Source organism: Heptranchias perlo, unplaced genomic scaffold (genome assembly GCF_035084215.1).
Source record: "Heptranchias perlo isolate sHepPer1 unplaced genomic scaffold, sHepPer1.hap1 HAP1_SCAFFOLD_162, whole genome shotgun sequence".
NCBI classification, from domain to species: Eukaryota; Metazoa; Chordata; class Chondrichthyes; order Hexanchiformes; family Hexanchidae; genus Heptranchias; species Heptranchias perlo.
In genome coordinates this window covers 672988-694451 of record NW_027138881.1, presented here as the reverse complement: position 1 = coordinate 694451, position 21464 = coordinate 672988, and the positions used below count along the sequence as shown (strand labels likewise).

General features: G+C 45.9%; 1 protein-coding gene across 5 annotated transcripts in view; it reads left to right on the top strand.

Moving 5' to 3' along the window:
• The window catches only part of LOC137309330 (divergent protein kinase domain 1B-like), a 128983-nt gene that overhangs the window by 92790 nt on the left and 14729 nt on the right, over positions 1-21464 (top strand). Inside the window, exon 1 of one of the 5 annotated variants that reach the window (XM_067977583.1) lies at positions 334-686. The exons of 3 other annotated variants lie outside the window; for them this stretch is intronic. In XM_067977583.1, the coding sequence (XP_067833684.1) occupies positions 624-686 (63 nt within the window). In that variant the 5' untranslated portion in view covers positions 334-623. Of the gene's footprint in view, positions 1-333; positions 687-21464 lie in introns of those variants that run through there. One more of the 5 variants, XM_067977582.1, reaches the window with a different exon arrangement.

The following is a 21464-nucleotide window of genomic DNA, read 5'->3' as shown; positions in this document are numbered from 1 at the left end:
TTGTTGCTCAAATTCTTGTTCGTGCATTTCCTGATGGTGAGATTCCTGACGGTGAGATTCCTGATGGTGAGATTCCTGATGGTGAGATTCCTGATGGTGAGATTCCTGATGGTGAGATTCCTGATGGGATTCCTGTCGGTCTGGTTCTTGTTGATGAGATTCCTGTTGATCAAATTCCTGACGGTGTGATTCCCGCTGATGATCCCCCCCCCCCCCCCCCGCCGCCCCGCCCGCTGTAGATTGGCAGGAGCCCGGCCTCGCCTCTCTCTCTGCCCGGCGCATGCCCATCGCTCCTGTGAATCCGAGAACCCGCGGCCCGAGCCCCCGGCGCGGAGCCGACCCGCGGCCCGAGCCCCCGGCGCGGAGCCGACCCGCGGCCCGAGCCCCCGGCGCGGAGCCGACCCGCGGCCCGAGCCCCCCGAATGGGCTGGAGCTGTGATCGGTGCCCGGGGGGGAGCGGCTGGGACCGGGATTCCAGCTCGGAGGGAGAAGCTGCATCGAGTCGATTAAAGGGGCCGGGAGCGGCGGCACAGCCTGGATCCGGTTAATGGGGATCGGGAGCTGCTCGGCTCCGGTTACTAGGGACCGCACCGGTTTGTTTGTGTGAAGCGGCCGGTCGGAGGATGAGACGCGCCCGGAGGCTGCTCCACCTGGTCCTCTTCTGCCCGTTCTCCAGGGGTTTGCAGGTACCGGGACTCGGGGCTTTAAACCGGGAGAACGCGAACCCACAGCATCGGCACCGGGCGCGTTTCACCGCCGGCGGGAGCCTGGGGCCTGGGGCCGGGAGCTGATCGGTTCAGATTGCGGGGAGGGTGAAGGGAGAGAGCGGCCTCTCTGGGCACCGCACCTCGGAAAGGATGTTGGCCTTGGCCGGAGCGCAGCGCAGATCCACCGGCCTGTGGTGAGGGTTTCAAGGGTTAGATTGTGAGGGGAGATCACAGAAACTCGGCTTGTATTCCCTGGAATACTGAAGGTTAAGAGGTGATTTGATTGAGGTTTTTAGGATTTTTAAAGGAATTGATAGGGTGGATAGAAACTTTTTCAGCTGGTTGGGGAGTCTGGGACAAGGGAAAATAACCTTAAAATCAGAGCCAGGACATTTAGGAGAGAAGTTAGGAAACATTTCTTCACACTAAGGGTGGTAGAAATGTGGAACTCTCTCCCACAAAAAGCAGTAGATGCTTGCTCAATTAATAATTTTAAATCTGAGATTCTTAGATTTTTCCCCTTTCTTAATATTAAGGATTTGGAGCCAAAGCTGGTGGATGGAGTTGGATACGGATCAGCAATGATTTCATTGAATGGTGGAACAGGCTGGAGGGGCTGAATGGCCTCCTCCTGTTCATATGTTCCTCTCACCGCCCCCTCTCTGGGTCACGTTCTCCGGTTCACGTTCTCTGGGTCACATTCTCTCTGGTCACTTTCTCTAGGCTCAATTTCCCTCTGGCCACTTTCTCACAGTCACTTAAAATCATAGAAAGTTTACAGCACGAAAGGAGGCCATTCGGCCCGTTAAGTCCGTGCCGGCTCTCTACAAGAGAAATCCAGCTAGTCCCACTCCCCCGCCCTTTCCTCATAGCCCTGCAAATTTTTTTCCTTTAAGTACTTATCCAGTTCCCATTTGAAAACCATGACTGAATCTGCCTCCACCACCCCCTCGGGCAGTGCATTCCAGATCCTAACCATTCGCTATGTAAAAAAGTTTTTCCTCATGTCACCTTTGGTTCTTTTGCCAATCACCTTAAATCTATGTCCTCTGGTTCTTGACCCTTCCACAAATGGGAACAGTTTCTCTCTATCTATTCTGTCTAGACCCTTCATGATTTTGAATACCTCTATCAAATCTTCTCACAACCTTCTCTACTCTAAGGAGAACAACCCAAGGTTCTCCAGTCTATCCACATAAATGAAGTCCTTCATCCCTGGAACCATTCAAGTAAATCTTTTCTGCACTCTCTCTAAGGCCTTCACATCTTTCTTAAAGTGCGGTGCCCAGAATTGGACACATAAGGATCTTGGCTCGGAAGATCAGGAAGTAGAATCAGTATGGGTGGATATAAAAAATAATAAGGGGCAGAAAACACTGGTGGGAGTAGTTTATAGCCCTCTAATAGTAGCAATACCATTTGGACAGAGTATTAATCATGAAATAAGAGGAACTTGTAACAAAGGTAATGCAGTCATCATAGAGGACTTTAATCTCCATATAGACAGGGCAAATCAAATTGGCAAAAGTAGTCAGGAGGTAGTCCGAGAGCAAAATGTCACGGAACCAACCAGGGAACAGGCAATTTTAGATCTTGTATTGTGTAATGAGACAGGGTTAATTAGTAATCTCACAGTAAAGGATCCTCTGGGGAAGAGTGATCATAATATGATAGAAATTCACATTGAGTTTGAAAGTGACATACTTAAGTCCGAAACTAGAGTCTTAAACTTAAATAAAGCCAATTACATAGGTATGAGGGGCGAGTTGCCTAAGGTAGATTGGGAAATTAGATTAAAGGGTATGATGGTTGAAAAGCAATCGCAAACATTTAAAGAAACATTTCAATATTCTCAATAAATATACATTCCATTGAGAAATAAAGACTCTATGGGAAAAGTGATCCTTCCGTGGCTAACTAAAGAAATTAAGGATAGTATTAGATTAAAGAGAGAGGCTTATAATGTTGCCAAGAAGAGTAGTAAGCCTGGGGATTGGGAGAGTTTTAGAAACCAGCAAAGGACGACCAAAAAATTGATAAGGGAGAAAATAGAATATGAAAGTAAACTAGCAAGAAATATAAAAACGGATTGTAAGAGCTTCTATAAGTGTATAAAAAGGAAGAGATTAGCAAAAGTAAACATTGGTCCCTTAGAGGCTGAGACAGGAGAAATTATAATGAGTAATCAGGAAATGTCAGATGCGATAAACAAATATTTTGTATCTGTCTTCACAGTAGAAGACACAAAAAGCATACCAGAAATAGTGGGGAACCAAGGGGCTAATGAGAGTGAGGAACTTAAAGTAATTATTATCAGGAGGGAAAAAGTACTTGAGAAACTAATAGGGACTAAAAGCCGATAAATCCCCTGGACCTGATGGCCTACACCGGAGGGTTCTAAAAGAAGTGGCTACAGAGATAGTGCATGCATTAGTTATGATCTTCCAGAATTCCCTACATTCTAGAACGGTTCCCGTGGATTGGAAGGTAGCAAATGTAACCCTGCTATTCAAGAAAGGAGGGAGAGAGATAACAGGGAACTACAGGCCAGTTAGCCTGACATCAGTCGTCGGGAAAATGCTGGGATCCATTATTAAGGAAGTGGTAAACAGGGCACTTAGAAAATCATAATATGATTAGGCAGAGTCAACATGTTTTTATGAAAGGGAAATCGTGTTTGACAAATTTATTAGAGTTTTTTGAAGATGTAACTAGTAGGGTAGATAAAAGGGAACCAGTGGATGTAGCATATCTGGATTTTCAAAAGGAACTTGATAAGGTGCCACATGAAAGGTTGGTGCGCAAGATAAGGGCTCACGGGATTGGGGGTAATATATCATCATGGATAGAGGATTGGTTAACGGACAGAAAACAGAGAGTAGGGATAAATGGGTCATTTTCGGGTCGGCAGGTTGTAACTAGTGGGGTGCCGCAAGGATCGGTGCTTGGGCCTCAGTTATTTACAATCTATATTAATGACTTAGATGAAGGGACCAAGTGTAATGTATCCAAGTTTGCTGGCGATACAAAGCTAGGTGGGAAAGTAAACCATGAGGAGGACACAGAGTCTGCAAAGGGATATAGACAGATTAAGTGAGTGGGCAAGAAGGTAGCAGATGGAATATAATGTGGGGAAATGTGAGGTTTTCAAAAATGTTTTTATTCGTTCATAGGATGTGGGCGTCGCTGGCGATGCCAGCATTTATTGCCCATCCCTAATTGCCCTTGAGAAGGTGGTGGTGAGTCGCCTTCTTGAACCGCTGCAGTCCGTGTGGTGAAGGTTCTCCCACAGTGCTGTTAGGTAGGGAGTTCCAGGATTTTGACTCAGCGACAATGAAGGAACGGCGATATATTTCCAAGTCGGGATGGTGTGTGACTTGGAGGGGAAGGTGGAGGTGGTGTTGTTCCCATGTGGCTGCTGCCATTGTCCTTCTAGGTGGTAGAGGTCGAGGGTTTGGGAGGTGCTGTCGAAGAAGCCTTGGCGAGTTGCTGCAGTGCATCATGTAGATGGTACACCCTGCAGCCACAGTGTGCCGGTGGTGAAGAGAGTGAATGTTTAGGGTGGTGGATGGGATGCCAATCAAGCGGGTTGCTTTGTCCTGGATGGTGTCGAGCTTCTTGAATGTTGTTGGAGCTGCACTAATCCAGGCAAGTGAAGAGTATTCCATCACACTCCTGACTTGTGCCTTGTAGATGGTGGAAAGGCTTTGGGGAGTCAGGAGGTGAGTCACTTGCCGCAGAATACCCAGCCTCTGACCTGCTCTTATAGCCACAGTATTTATGTGGCTGGTCCAGTTAAGTTCCTGGTCAATGGTGACTCCCAGGATGTTGATGGTGGGGGATTCAGCGATGGTAATGCTTTTGAATGTCAGGGGAGGTGATTAGACTCTCTCGTTGGAGATGGTCATTGCCTGGCACTTGTCTGGTGCGAATGTTACTTGCCACTTATGAGCCCAAGCCTGGATATTGTCCAGGTCTTGCTGCATGCGGGCACGGACTGCTTCATTATCTGAGGGGTTGCGAATGGAACTGAACACTGCAATCATCAGTGAACATCCCCATTTCTGACCTTATGATGGAGGGAAGGTCATTGATGAAGCAGCTGAAGATGGTTGGGCCGAGGACACTGCCCTGAGGAACTCCTGCAGCAATGTCCTGGGGCTGAGATGATTGGCCTTTAACAACCACTACCACCTTCCTTTGTGCTCGGTATGACTCCAGCCACTGGAGAGTTTTCCCCCTGATTCCCATTGACTTCAATTTTACTAGGGCTCCTTGGTGCCACACTCGGTCAAATGCTGCCTTGGTGTCAAGGGCAGTCACTCTCACCTCACCTCTGGAATTCAGCTCTTTTGTCCATGTTTGGACCAAGGCTGTAATGAGGTCTGGAGCCGAGTGGTCCTGGTGGAACCCAAACTGAGCGTCGGTGAGCAGGTTATTGGTGAGTAAGTGCCGCTTGATAGCACTGTCGACGACACCTTCCATCACTTTGCTGATGATTGAGAGTAGACTGATGGGGCAGTAATTGGCCAGATTGGATTTGTCCTGCTTTTTGTGGACAGGACATACCTGGGCAATTTTCCACATTGTCGGGTAGATGCCAGTGTTGTAGCTGTACTGGAACAGCTTGGCTAGAGGCGCGGCTAGTTCTGGAGCACAAGCCTTCAGCACTACAGCCGGGATGTTGTCGGGGCCCATAGCCTTTGCTGTATCCAGTGCACTCAGCCGATTCTTGATATCCTGTGGAATGAATCGAATTGGCTGAAGACTGGCTTCTGTGATGGTGGGGACATCGGGAGGAGGCCGAGATGGATCATCCACTCGGCACTTCTGGCTGAAGATGGTTGCAAACACTTCAGCCTTGTCTTTTGCACTCACGTGCTGGACTCCGCCATCATTGAGGATGGGGATGTTCATAGAGCCTCCTCTTCCCATCAGTTGTTTTATTGTCCACCACCATTCATGACTGGATGTGGCAGGACTGCAGAGCTTTGATCTGATCCGTCGAGCAAATGGGCAAAACTGTGGCAAATGGAATTCAATGTAGACAAATGTGAGGTCATCCACTTTGGATCAAAAAAGGATAGAACAGGGTACTTTCTAAATGGTAAAAAGTTAAAACAGTGTATGTCCAAAGGGACTTAGGGGTTCAGGTACATAGATCATTGAAGTGTCATGAACAGGTGCAGAAAATAATCAAGAAGGCAAATGGAATGCTGGCCTTTATATCTAGAGGACTAGAGTACAAGGGGGCAGAAGTTATGCTGCAGCTATACAAAACCCTGGTTAGACCGCACCTGGAGTACTGTGAGCAGTTCTGGGCACCGCACCTTCGGAAGGACATATTGGCCTTGGAGGGAGTGCAGCGTAGGTTTACTAGAATGATACCCGGACTTCAAGGGTTAAGTTACGAGGAGAGATTACACAAATTGGGGTTGTATTCTCTGGAGTTTCGAAGGTTAAGGGGTGATCTGATCGAAGTTTATAAGATATTAAGGGGAACAGATAGGGTGGATAGAGAGAAACTATTTCCGCTGGTTGGGGATTTTAGGAGTAGGGGGCACAGTCTAAATATTAGAGCCAGACCTTTCAGGAGCAAGATTAGAAAACATTTCTACACACAAAGGGTTGTAGAAGTTTGGAACTCTCTCCGCAAACAGCAATTGATACTAGCTCAATTGCTAAATTTAAATCTGCGATAGATTGCTTTTTGGCAACCAAAGGTATTAAGGGATATGGGCCAAAGGCAGGTATATGGAGTTAGATCACAGATCAGCCATGATCTTATCAAATGGCGGAGCAGGCACGAGGGGCTGAATGGCCTACTCCTGTTCCTATGTTCCTATGTTGGTTGTGGAATCGCTTAGCTCTGTCTATAGCATGTTGCTTCCGCTGTTTAGCATGCATGTAGTCCTGTGTTGTAGCTTCACCAGGTTGGCACCTCATTTGGTAGGAAGAATAGAAAAACAGAATATTTTTTAAATGGTGAGAAACTATTAAATGTTGTTGTCCAGAGAGACTTGGGTGTCTTGGTACAAGAAACGCAAAAAGTTAGCATGCAGGTGCGGCGGGCAATTGGGAATGCAAATGGCATGTTGGCCTTTATTGCAAGGGGATTGGAGTACAAGAGTAAAGAAGTCTTACTACAGTTGTACAGGGCTTTGGTGAGACCTCACCTAGAGTACTGCGTACAGCTTTGGTCTCCTTATCCAAGGAAGGATATACTTGCCTTAGAGGCCGTGCAACAAAGGTTCACTGGATTAATTGCTGGGAAAGGCGGGACCTGTACAAGCTGGACAGGTTGCACCCAAGCGGAACTGGGACCAATATCCCCACGGGGGCATTTGCTAGTTGTGTTGGGGAGGGTTTAAACTAGTATGGCAGGGGGATGGGAACCAAAGGGCAGGTACAGATAGGACAAAATCAGATCAGGAAACGGGAAGTAGAAAAGCAGTTAGTGACATAGTTAGCGACTCAGAAAGGCAAAAGAAGCAAAGGTTAAATCGTGTTCAGCACAGGAATTTGACGGGGTTAAAGGGTATATACTTCAATGCAAGGAGTATTACAAACAAAGCAGATGAGCTAAGGGCACAGATAGACACATGGCAGCATGATATCACTAGCTTAAAGAGGGAGATAATTGGCAGCTCAATATCCCTGGATGTAGAGTTTTCAGGCAGGATAGAGTGGGTGATAAAAGAGGAGGGGGGGGGTAACATTATTGGTTAAAGAATCAATTACAGTTGTGAGAAGGGATGATATGCTAAATGGATCATCAATCGAGGCCATATGGGTTGAGCTAAGAAGTAAAAAAAAAGGGGCAGTCACACTACTAGGAGTGTACTATAGACCCCCGAATAGCGAAAGGGAGATAGAAGAACAAATATGTAGGCAAATTTCTGAGTGCAAAAATAAGAGGGCAATATTAATAGGGGACTTCAACTACCTGAACATCAACTGGGATTCAAACACTGTGAGGGGCACAGAGGGCGCAAAATTCTTGATCGGTGTCCAGGAGAACTTTTTTAGCCAGTACGTGACAAGCCCAACAAGAGGGGATGCAATTCTAGATTTAGTCCTGGGAAATGAAGATGGGCAAGTGGGTGAAGTGACAGTGGGTGACCATATTGGGGATAGTGACCACAATTCAGTTAGTTTTAGCATTATTATGGAAAAGGACAGAATTAAATCAGGAGTAAACGTTTACATTGGGGGAAGGCAATTTTTACAGAACTAAGAGGTGATTTGGCAGAAGTGGACTGGACACAACTACTTGAGGAGAAATCCGTGGAAGGCACTTTAAAAGTGAAATTCTACGGGTACAATGCAGACACGTCCCCTCAAAGAAAAAGGGTGGCACTGCCAAATTTAGAGCCCCCTGGTTGTCTACAAGTATACAGGGCAAGATAAAGCAGAAAAAGAAAGCTTATGACTGTCACAGAAAACTAAATACTGCAGAAAGCCCAGAGGAGTATAGAAAGTACAGGGATGACGTAAAAAAGGAAATAAGGAAAGCAAAGATAGGGCATGAAAAAATATTAGCTCGTAAGATTAAAGAAAACCCAAAGATGTTTTATCAGTACATTAAGAACAAGAGGATAGCTAAGGAAAAGGTGGGACCTATCAGGGATGATAAGGGTAACTTGTGCATAGAAGCAGAGGATGTAGGTAGGGTTTTAAATGAATATTTTGTCTCCGTATTCAGAAAGGAAAGGGATGATCCGGACGTAGTAGTTAAAGAGGAGAGGTGTGAAATATTGGATAAGGTAAACATAACGAGAGAGGAAGTACTAGAGGGACTGGAATCCTTGCAAGTTGATAAGTCACCAGGGCCGGATGGATTGTTTCCTGGGCTATTGAAGGAAGCCAGGGAGGAAATAGCGGATGCTCTGAGGATCATTTTCCAATCCTCACTAGATACAGGGGAGGTACCGGAGGACTGGAAGACTGCAAACGTAGTACCATTGTTTAAAAAGGGTACAAGGGAAAGGCTGAACAATTATAGGCCGGTCAGTTTTACCTTGGTGGTGGGCAAACTATTAGAATCAAGAGTGAGAGATAGGATGAACTGTCACTTGGAAAGGCATGGTTTAATCAGGGATAGTCAGCATGGATTTGTTCAGGGAAGGTCATGCCTTACAAATCTGATTGAATTCTTTGAGGAAGTGACGAGGAGGATTGATGAGGGTAGTGCAGTGGATGTTGTCTACATGGATTTTAGTAAGGCATTTGACAAGGTCCCTCATGGCAGACTGGTCAGAAAGGTAAAAGCCCATGGGATACAGGGAAATGTGATGAATTGGATCCAAAATTGGCTCAGTAACAGGAAACAAAGGGCAAAAGTCGGTGGATGTCTTTGCAAATGGAAATCCGTTTCCAGTGGTGTGCCACAGGGCTCAGTGTTGGGCCCCTTGCTGTTTGTGGTATATATTAATGATTTGGACTTGAATGTAGGGGGCATGATTGGCAAATTTGCAGACGACACAAAAATTGTCCGTGTAGTTGATAGTGAAGAGGATAGCTGTAGACTCCAAGAAGATATCAATGGGTTGGTGGAGTGGGCGGAAAAGTGGCAAATGGAGTTCAACTCGGAGAAGTGTGAGGTAATGCACTTAGGGAGGGCAAACAGTAAAAGGGAATACGCAGTAAACGGGAATATATTGAGAGGGGTAGAGGAAGTGAGAGACCTTGGAGTGCATGTGCACAGGTCCCTGAAGGTGGCAGTACAAGTAGATAAGGTTGTGAAGAAGGCATACGGAATGCTCTCCGTTATTAGCCGAGGTATAGAATACAAAAGCAGGGATGTAATGATGGAACTGTATAAAACGCTGGTAAGGCCACAGCTGGAGAATTGTGCGCAGTTCTAGTCACCACATGACAGGAAGGACGTAATTACTCTGGAGAGAGTGCAGAGAAGATTTACAAGAATGTTGCCAGGGCTTGAAAATTGCAGCTACAAGGAGAGATTGGATAGGCTGGGGTTGTTTTCCTTGGAGCAGAGGAGGCTGAGGGGAGACTTGATTGAGGTGTACAAAATTATGAGGGGCCTAGAGTAGACAGGAAGCTCCTGTTTCCCCTAGCGGAGAGTTCAAGAACTAGAGGACATAGATTTAAGCTGATTGGCGGAAGGATTAGAGGGGACATGAGGAAAAATTTTTTACCCAGAGGGTGGTGGGTGTATGGAATTCGCTGCCCGAATTGGTGGTAGAGGCAGGGACCCTCAACTCCTTTTTAAAAAGGACCTGGACCTGCACCTAAAGTGCTGTAAGCTGCGGGGCTACAGACCGGGTGCTGGAAGGTGGGATTAGAACGGGCACCTGGTTGTTCTTCGAGCCGGCGCGGACACGATGGGCCGAATGGCCCCCTTCTGTGCTGTATCTTTTCACACCTCTCCTCTTTGACTACTACGTCCGGATCATCCCTTTCCTTTGTGAATACAGAGATAAAATATTCATTTATAACCCTACCCACATACTCTGCTTCTGCACACAAGTTCCCCTTAACATCCCTGATAAGTCCCGTCTTTTCCTCAGCTATCCTCTTGTTCTCAATGTACTGATAAAACATCTTTAGGTTTTCTCTAATCTTACTAGCTAATATTTTTTCATGCCCTCTCTTTGCTTTCCTTATTTCCTTTTTTACGTCATCCATGTACTTTCTATACTCCTAGGCTTTCTGCAGTATTTAGCTTTCTATGACAGTCATAAGCTTTCTTTTTCTGCTTTATCTTGCCCCGTATACTTCGAGACAACCTGGAGGCTCAAGATTTGGCAGTGCCACCCATTTTCTTTGAGGGGACGTGTCTGCATTGTACCCATAGAATTTCACTTTTTAGTGCCTCCCACTGGCTTGCCACTGATTTCTCCTCAAGTATTTGTGTCCAGTCCACTTCTGCCAAATCACCTCTTAGTTCTGTAAAATCTGCTTTCCCCCAATTTAAAATGTTTACTCCTGATTTAATTCTGTCCTTTTCCATAATAATGCTAAAACTAACTGAATTGTGGTCACTATCCCCAATATGGTCACCCACTGTCACTTCACCCACTTGCCCATCTTCATTTCCCAGGACTAAATCTAGAATTGCATCCCCTCTTGTTGGGCTTGTCACGTACTGGCTAAAAAAGTTCTCCTGGACACCGATCAAGAATTTTGCGCCCTCTGTGCCCCTCACACTGTTTGAATCCCAGTTGATGTTCGGGTAGTTGAAGTCCCCGACTATTATTGCCCTACTATTTTTGCACTCAGAAATTTGCCTACATATTTGTTCTTCTATCTCCCTTTCGCTATTCGGGGGTCTATAGTACACTCCTAGTAGTGTGACTGCCCCTTTTTTATTTCTTAGCTCAACCCATATGGCCTCGATTGATGATCCATTTAGCATATCATCCCTTCTCACAACTGGAATTGATTCTTTAACCAATAATGCTACCCCCCCCCCCCTCTTTTATCACCCACTCTATCCTGCCTGAAAACTCTATATCCAGGGATATTGAGCTGCCAGTTATCCCCCTCTTTAAGCCAGGTTTCCATTATAGCAATGATATCATGCTGCCATGTGTTTATCTGTGCCCTTAGTTCATATGCTTTGTTTGTAATACTCCTTGCATTGATGTATATACCCTTTAACCCCGTCAAATTCCTGTGCTGAACACTATTTAACCTTTGCTTCTTTTGCCTTTCTGAGTCACTAACTACGTCACTAACTGCGTTTCTACTTCCCGTTTCCTGATCTGAATTTGTCCTATCTGTCCCTGCCCTTTGGTTCCCATCCCCCTGCCATACTAGTTTAAACCCTCCCCAACAGGACTAGCAAATGCCCCCCGCGAGGATATTGGTCCCAGTTCCGCTTGGGTGCAACCCGTCCAGCTTGTGCAGGTCCCGCCTTTCCCAGAATCATCCCAATGCCTCAGGAATTTAAACCCCTCCCTCCTACACCATCTCTCAAGCCACGTATTCATCTGGTCTATTCTCCTATTTCTGCTCTCGCTAGCACGTGGCACTGGGAGTAATCCTGAGATTACTACCTTAGAGGTCCTGCTTTTTAATTTATTTCCTAACTCCCTATATTCTGCTTGCAGGACCTCATCCTTTTTTTTTTACCGATTTCGTTGGTACCGATATGGACCACGACTACTGGCTGTTCACCCTCCCCCTTCAGTATGTCTTGCAGCTGCTCCGTGACATCCTTGACCCTAGCACCAGGGAGGCAACATATCATCCTGGAGTCACGTCTGCGGCCGCAGAAACGCCTATCTGTTCCCTTTACAATGGAATCCCCTATCACTATTGCTGTCCCATTCTTTTTCCTCCCCTCCTGTGCAGCAGAGCCACCTGTGGTGCCCCGGTCTTGGCTCTTGCTGCTTTCCCCTGATAAGCCATCTCCCCCAGCAATATCCAAAGTGGAATATCTGTTTGAAAGGGAGGTGGCCCCAGGGGACTCCTGCTCTACCTGCCTAGTCCTTTTACTCTGCCTGGCGGTCACCCATTTCCTTTCTGCCTGCGTAATCTTTACCTGCGGTGTGACCACCTCACTGAACGTGCTATCCACGATAATCTCAGCATCGCGGATGCTCCACAGTGAATCCACCCGCAACTCCAGCTCCGAAATGTGGTTAGCCAGTAGCTGCAGCTGGACACACTTCCTGCACACATGGTCGCCAGGGACACCTGTAGTGTCCATGACTTCCCACATAGTGCAGGAGGAGCATATCACGGGTGCGAGCTCTGCTGCCATGACTTGCCTTAGATTAAGCTCATTAGTTACTCCCTTTAAGGAGTTTACTCCTTTAAATTACTCTTAATTTAGAGAATGTTAACTACACTAGGGACCTTGATTCACTAAAAAACGCTACTTGCTATAACTAAATTAAGTTTAGTATTTTTTTTAAAACATTTAGTTTTATGCTATAAGTTACTTCCTAAGAACATAAGAAATAGGAGCAGGAGTAGGCCATCCGGCCCCTCGAGCCTGCTCCCCCATTCAACAAGATCATGGCTGATCTTCTACCTCAACACCATTTTCCTGCACCATCCCCATATTCCTTGATGCCTTTAATATCTATAAATCTATCGATCTCTGTTTTGAATGTACTCAATGACTGAGCCTCCACAGCCCTCTGGGGTAGAGAATTCCAAAGATTCACCACCCTCTGAGTGAAGAAATTTCTCCTCATCTCAGTCTTAAATGGCCTACCCTTTATTCTGAGACTGTGACCCATGGTTCTAGACTCCCCAGCCAGGGGAAACATCCTCTTTGCATCTACCCTGTCGAGCCCTGTAAGAATTTTGTATGTTTCAATCAGATCACCTCTCATTCTTCTAAATTCTCGAGAATCCAGGCCTACTTGACTCAATCTCTCCTCATACGACAATCCCACCATCCCAGGAATCAGTCTGGTGAACCTTCGTTGCACTCCCTCTATGGCAAGTATATCCTTTCTTAGGTAAGGAGACCAAAACTGCACACAATACTCCAGGTGCGGTCTCACCAAGACCCTGTATAATTGCAGTAAGACATCTTTACTCCTGTACTCAAATCCTCTCGTAATAAAGGCCAACATACCATTTGCCTTCCTAATTGCTTGTTGCACCTGCATGTTAGCTTTCAGTGACTCACCCAGGTCCCTTTGAACATCAACATTTCCCAATCTTTCACCATTTAAAAAATACTCTGCATTTCTGTTTTTCCTACCAAAGTGGATAACTTCACATTTTTCCACATTATATTCCATCTGCCATATTCTTGCTCACTTAGCCTGTCTATATCCCTTTGAAGCCTCTTTGCATCCTCCTCACAACTCACATTCCCACCTAGTTTTGTGTAATCAGCAAACTTGGAAATATTATAGAATCATAGAAGTTTACAATATGGAAACAGGCCCTTCGGCCCAACATGTCCATGTCGCCCAGTTTATACCACTAAGCTAGTCCCAATTGCCTGCACTTGGCCCATATCCCTCTATACCCATCTTACCCATGTAACTGTCCAAATGCTTTTTAAAAGACAAAATTGTACCCGCCTCTACTACTGCCTCTGGCAGCTCGTTCCAGACACTTACCACCCTTTGAGTGAAAAAATTGCCCCTCTGGACCCTTTTGTATCTCTCCCCTCTCACCTTAAATCTATGTCCCCTCGTTATAGACTCCCCTACCTTTGGGAAAAGATTTTGACTATCGACCTTATCTATGCCCCTCATTATTTTATAGACTTCTATAAGATCACCCCTAAACCTCCTACTCTCCAGGGAAAAAAGTCTCAGTCTATCCAACCTCTCCCTATAAGTCAAACCATCAAGTCCTGGTAGCATCCTAGTAAATCTTTTTTGCACTCTTTCTAGTTTAATAATATCCTTTCTTTAATAGGGTGACCAGAACTGTACACAGTATTCCAAGTGTGGCCTTACTAATGTCTTGTACAACTTCAACAAGACATCCCAACTCCTGTATTCAATGTTCTGACCAATGAAACCAAGCATGCTGAATGCCTTCTTCACCACCCTATCCACCTGTGATTCCACTTTCAAGGAGCTATGAACCTGTACTCCTAGATCTCTTTGTTCTATAACTCTCCCCAACGCCCTACCATTAACGGAGTAGGTCCTGGCCCGATTCGATCTACCAAAATGCATCACCTCACATTTATCTGAATTAAACTCCATCTGCCATTCATCGGCCCACTGGCCCAATTTATCAAGATCCCGTTGCAATCCTAGATAACCTTCTTCACTGTCCACAATGCCACCAATCTTGGTGTCATCTGCAAACTTACTAACCATGCCTCCTAAATTCTCATCCAAATCATTAATATAAATAACAAATAGCAGCGGACCCAGCACCGATCCCTGAGGCACACCGCTGGTCACAGGCCTCCAATTTGAAAAACAACCCTCTACAACCACCCTCTGTCTTCTGCCGTCAATCCAATTTTGTATCCAATTGGCTACCTCACCTTGGATCCTGTGAGATTTAACCTTATGTAACAACCTACCATGCGGTACCTTGTCAAAGGCTTTGCTAAAGTCCATGTGGACCACGTCTACTGCACAGCCCTCATCTATCTTCTTGGTTACCCCTTCAAAAATCTCAATCAAATTTGTGAGACATGATTTTCCTCTCACAAAACCATGCTGACTGTTCCTAATCAGTCCCTGCCTCTCCAAATGCCCGTAGATCCTGTCTCTCAGAATACCCTCTAACAACTTACCCACTACAGATGTCAGGCTCACCGGTCTGTAGTTCCCAGGCTTTTCCCTGCCGCCCTTCTTAAACAAAGGCACAACATTTGCTACCCTCCAATCTTCAGGCACCTCACCTGTAGCTGTCGATGATTCAAATATCTCTGCTAGGGGACCCGCAATTTCCTCCCTAACCTCCCATAACGTCCTGGGATACATTTCATCAGATCCCGGAGATTTATCTACCTTGATGTGCGTTAAGACTTCCAGCACCTCCCTCTCTGTAATATGTAGACTCCTCAAGACATCACTATTTATTTCCCCAAGTTCCCTAACATCCATGCCTTTCTCAACCGTAAATACCGATGCGAAATATTCATTTAGGATCTCACTCATCTCTTGTGGTTCCGCACATAGATGACCTTGTTGATCCTTAAGAGGCCCTACTCTCTCCCTAGTTACTCTTTTGCCCTTTATGTATTTGTAGAAGCTCTTTGGATTCACCTTTGCCTTATCTGCCAAAGCAATCTCATGTCCCCTTTTTGCCCTCCTGATTTCTCTCTTAACTCTACTCCGGCAATCACTATACTCTTCAAGGGATCCACTTGATCCCAGCTGCCTATGCATGTCATATGCCTCCTTCTTCTTTCTGACTAGGGCCTCAATCTCCCGAGTCATCCAAGGTTCCCTACTTCTACCAGCTTTGCCCTTCACTTTATAAGGAATGTGCTTACCCTGAATCCTGGTTAACACACTTTTGAAGGCCTCCCACTTACCAGACGTCCCTTTGCCTGCCAACAGACTCTCCCAATCAACTTCTGAAAGTTCCTGTCTAATACCATCAAAATTGGCCTTTCCCCAATTTAGAATTTTAACTTTTGGGCCAGACCTATCATTCTCCATAGCTATCTTAAAACTAATGGAATTATGATCACTGGTCCCAAAGTGATCCCTCACTAACACTTCTGTCACCTGCCCTTCCTTATTTCCCAAGAGGAGGTCAAGTTTTGCCCCCTCTCTAGTTGGGCCATCCACATACTGAATGAGAAATTCCTCCTGAATACACTCAACAAATTTCTCTCCATCCAAGCCCCTAATGCTATGGCTGTCCCAGTCAACGTTGGGAAAGTTAAAGTCCCCTACTATTACCACCATTATATTTGGTCCCCTCATTCAAATCATTCATATAGATTGTGAATAACTGGGGCCCAAGCACCGATCCCTGCGGTACCTCACTTGTCAGAGTCTGCCAACCTGAAAAAGACCCGTTTATTGCTACCCTCTGTTCTGTCTGTTAACCAATTCTCAATCCATGCCAGTATATTACCCTCAAATTCCATGCGCTCTAACTTTGTTCACCAACCTCCTGTGGGACCTTATCGAAAGCCTTCTGAAAATCCAAATACACCACATCCACTGGTTCCCCCTTATCTATTCTACTAGTTACATCCTCAAAGAACTCCAATAGGTTTGTCAAACATAATGTAAGGACTTGCACAACACCAGGTTATAGTCCAACGGTTTTATTTTAAATCACAAGCTTTCGGAGCTTACCTCCTGATTTCCCTTTCATAAATCCATGTTGACTCTGCCAAATCCTATTATTATTTCCTAAGTGTCCTGTTATCACATCCTTTATCATAGATTCTAGCATTTTCCCTACTACTGATGTCAGGCTAACAGGTCTGTAGTTCCCTGTTTTCTCTCTCCCTCATCTCTTTTGCTACCCTTCAATCTGCAGGAACCGTTCCAGAATCTATAGAATTTTGGAAGATGACAACCAATGCATCCACTATCTCTATAGCCACCTCTTTCAAAATCCTGGGATGTAGATGGGCCATTTTCCCTCTGGTAACTTTCTCCGGCACCGACCTGGAATATGGAATAAATCAAATGTTTTTATCAGATGGAATCCTCAGAATCAGATTCTGCAATTCTTGCAGTTTTCTGTAAAAGTTAAACCAGTGACTCTGATTATTAACAGTCCCCCAACACTAGTGGGGTCCAAACACACCCTCCAGTTTGGGCCCCTGTTTCTCTACATTAGCCTCCCAGTTTAATAACACTCTCCTGTTGGCTCCCGCCCCCTTTAGTATTCTGTGTTTTACCCTCTGTTCTGCAGTCTGTGCTCTGTACCCTCTGCTGTAACTCCTTTCTGAAGGGAAAGCAAGGCTGAGATTTCCCAGACACTTGTCACCTCCCAACGATGAGTAGAAATGTGGAACTCTATCCCACAAAAAGCAGTAGATGCTAGCTCAATTAATAATCTTAAATTTGAGATTCCTAGATTTTTGCTAGTTAAGACAATTAAGGAATATGGAGCCAAGGTGAATGGATGGAGTTGTGATACAGATCAGCCATGATCTCATTGAATGGCGGAACAGGCTTGAGGGGCTGAATGGCCTATTCCTGTTCCTATGTTCCTCTCACCGCCCCTTCCCTGGGTCACCTTCCCTCTGGTCATTTTCCCTCTGGCTACTTTCTCTGGCACCGACCTGGAATATGGAATAAATCAAACGTTTTTATCAGATGAAATCCTCAGAATATCACTGAATCGGATTCTGCAATTCTGCAGTTTTCTGTAAAAGTTAAACCAGTGACTCTGATTATTAACAGTCCCCCAACACTAGTGGGGTCCAAACACGCCCTCCAGTTTGGGCCCCTGTTTCTCTATATTAGCCTCCCAGTTTAATAACACTCTCCTGTTGGCTCCCGCCCCCTTTAGTATTCTGTGTTTTACCCTCTTCTGCAGTCTGTGCTCTGTACCCTCTGCTGTAACTCCTTTCGGAGGAGAAAGCAAGGCTGAGATTTCCCAGACATTTGTCACCTCCCAGCAATGAGCAGCTGATTGATTGCTGGGCCCCTGATCATTCATTTGTTTCAATGGACCTGCAATTTTCTGGAAGGCCTGTCAGTGGTGTGAGCTTGCAGAGAATTTTAGTCCTTGTGTAAATGCAGCTGATTATATAAAACACTGTACCAGAAGATTATTCAGCCGTGGCTCAGTGTGTACCATTCTCGCCTCTGATTCAGAAGGTTGTGGGTTCAAGTCCCACTCCAAAGACCTGAGCACTTAATCTAGGCTGACACTCCCGGTGCCAGTACTGAGGGAGTGCGTAACTGTTGGAAGTGCTGTCTTTTGGATGAGATGTTAAACTGAGACCCCATCTGCCCTCTCAGGTGGACGTAAAAGATCCCATGGCCACTATTCGAAGAAGAGCAGGGGGAGTTCTCCCCAGTGTCCTGGGCCAATATTTATCCCTCAACCAACATCACTAAAACAGATGGTCTGGTCATTTATTACATTGCTGTTTGTGGGATCTTGCTGTGCGCAAATTAGCTGCCGTATTTCCTACATTACAACAGTGACTACGCTTCAAAAGTACTTAATTGGCTGTAAAGCGCTTTGGGACATCCTGAGGTTGTAAAATTCTCTATAGAAATGCAAGCTCTCCCTTTTATTCGGTAGCAGATCTGTGGCATTGCAGGCAGGATGTCAGATGATATGCTGTTTTATAAAGACAGGAGCCTAATACCACAATAACAGAAAGTGCAATATAAAGGGAAGTACAAATTTGAATTTATTTAAAACTTTTCAAGTCCCAAAGTGATTCACAGCCAACAGTGTCATTACTTTTGTAATGTGGTCAAACACAGCAGCCAATTTGAACACAGCCAAGTCCCATAAACAGTGATGAGATAAACAACCAGATAGTACTTTAGTAATGTTGGTTGAGAGATAAATGTTGGCCAGGATCTTGGGAGATCTGGAATGCGCTGCCTGAAAGGGCGGTGGAAGCAGATTCAATAATAAGTTTCAAAAGGGAATTGGATAAATACTTAAAAAGGAAACATTTGCAGGGCTTTGAGGAAAGAGCAGCACAGGCACAATGGGCCGAATGGCCTCCTACTGTCCTGTATCATTCTATGAACTCCCCTGCTGTTCTTCGAATAGTGCTGTGGGATCTTTTACAGCCACCTGAGAGGGCAGCTCCCCCTGCCTGAAGTGACAGTCTGAATTATGGGCTCAAGACTCTAGAGTGGGGCTTGAACCCACAACCAAGAGTCAAAGGTGCTGTGCCAGTGACATAATTCTGCTATGCCTCTTTAAACCACAGAAATTCTTAATTGCTGTTTAGTAAATACAGGGTGAGTTCAGAGTTTAATTGTGTATTGAGGAAAGTTTGCAGATTGGAATGTTCTTGTAAAGTTCAGGCTCCAGCTCAGAACATGGATGATAAGTTAACACTGTATTAACTTTCACATTTCGTCCAGCCCAATGACATCGCTTTGCCCCACAAATGCCAACACCACTCCAAGCCAGCACAAGGTGATACAGAGCACGTACGCCCAGCCCTACTTCAACACTAGGCTAAACATCATGGTCAGACAACCTTTTCTCTCATTTTACCTCCTGCTGTCTCCGCAGAATCGCTTCTGCCGTTTAACTATCTCCTGCTCTCCATTTTACACCTCATTCTGCATCTTCTCCTGGGGTCTGATTGGGTTTTTTCCCGTTCTCCTGATCTGTTCTTTTTTTAATAAGTTTATTTGTAACATCTTCCTGTCATTGCCAGTAACTCCCACCCCCGCCGGATACTGGTAACTCCCCACCCCCGCCGGATACTGGTAACTCCCCACCCCCGCCGGATACTGGTAACTCCCCACCCCCGCCGGATACTGGTAACTCCCCACCCCCGCCGGATACTGGTAACTCCCCACCCCCGCCGGATACTGGTAACTCCCCACCCCCGCCGGATACTGGTAACTCCCACCCCCGCTGGATACTGGTAACTCCCCACCCCCACTGGAATATATAACTCCCTATCCCCACTGGATACTTATAAACTCCCACTCCCACTGGATACATGTGCCTCCCCACCACCACTGGTTACCTGTAACTCCCACCCCCACTGGATACATGTAACCCACTCCCCCACACCCACTGGATACAGGTAACTCCAGCCCCCACTGGATATATATAACTCCCTATCCCCACTGGATACATGTAACTTCTTCAGCCAGAAGTGCCGAGTGGATGATCCATCTCGGCCCTCCCGATATCCCCACCATTACAGAAGCCAGTCTTCAGCCAATTCGATTCACTCCACGTGATATCAAGAAACGGCTGAGTGCACTGGATACAGCAAAGGCTATGGGCCCCGACAACATCCCGGCTGTAATGCTGAAGGCTTGTGCTCCAGAACTAGCCGCGCCTCTAGCCAAACTGTTCCAGTACAGTTACAATACTGACATCTACCCGACAATGTGGAAAATTGCCCAGGTATGTCCTGTCCACAAAAAGCAGGACAAATCCAATCCAACCAATTACCGCCCCATCAGTCTAATCTCAATTATCAGCAAAGTTATGGAAGGTGTCGTCGACAGTGCTATCAAGCGGCACTTACTCACCAATAACCTGCTCACCGATGCTCAGTTTGGGTTCCACCAGGACCATTCGGCTCCAGACCTCATTACAGTCTTGGTCCAAACATGGACAAAAGAGCTGAATTCCAGAGGTGAGTTGAGAGTGACTGCCCTTGACATCAAGGCAGCATTTGACTGAGTGTGGCATCAAGGAGCCCTAGTAAAATTGAAGTCAATGGGAGTCAGGGGGAAAACTCTCCAGTGGCTGGAGTCATACCTAGCACAAAGGAAGATGGTAGTGGTTGTTGGAGGCCAATCATCTCAGCCCCAGGACATTGCTGCAGGAGTTCCTCAGGGCAGTGTCCTAGGCCCAACCATCTTCAGCTGATTCATCAATAACCTTCCCTCCATCATAAGGTCAGAAATGGGGATGTTCGCTGATGATGGAACAGTGTTCAGTTCCATTTGCAACCCCTCAGATAGTGAAGAAGTCCGAGCCCGCATGCAACACGACCTGGACAACATCCAGGCTTGGGCTGATAAGTGGCAAGTAACGTTCGTACCAGTCAAATGCCAGACAATGACCATCTTCAACAAGAGAGTCCAACCACTTCCCCTTGACATTCAATGGCATTACCATCGCCGAATCCCCCACCATCAACATCCTGGGGGTCACCATTGACCAGAAACTGAACTGGACCAGCCACATAAATACTGTGGCTGTAAGAGCAGGTCAGAGGCTGGGTATTCTGCGGCGAGTGACTCACCTCCTGACTCCCCAAAGCCTTTCCACCATCTACAAGGCACAAGTCAGGGTACGGTAGCATAGTGGTTATGTTACTGGACTAGTAATCCAGAGGCCTGGACTAAAAATCTGCAGTCATGAGTTCAAATCCTGCCACGGCAGCTGGCAAATTTAAATTCAATTAATTAAATAAAAATCTGGAATTAAAATACTAGTATCAGTGATGGTGGCCATGAAACTACCGCATTGTCGTAAAAACCCATCTGGTTCACTAATGCCCTTTAGGGAAGGAAACCTACCGTCCTTACCTTGTCTGGCCAATATGTGACTCCAGACCCACAGCAATGTGGTTGATTCTTAATTGCCCTCTGAAATGGCCTAGCAAGCTACTCAGTTGTAAAATCTCACTGCGAAAAATCATAATAAGAATAAAACCGGACAGACCACTAGGCACTGGACACGACAATGGCA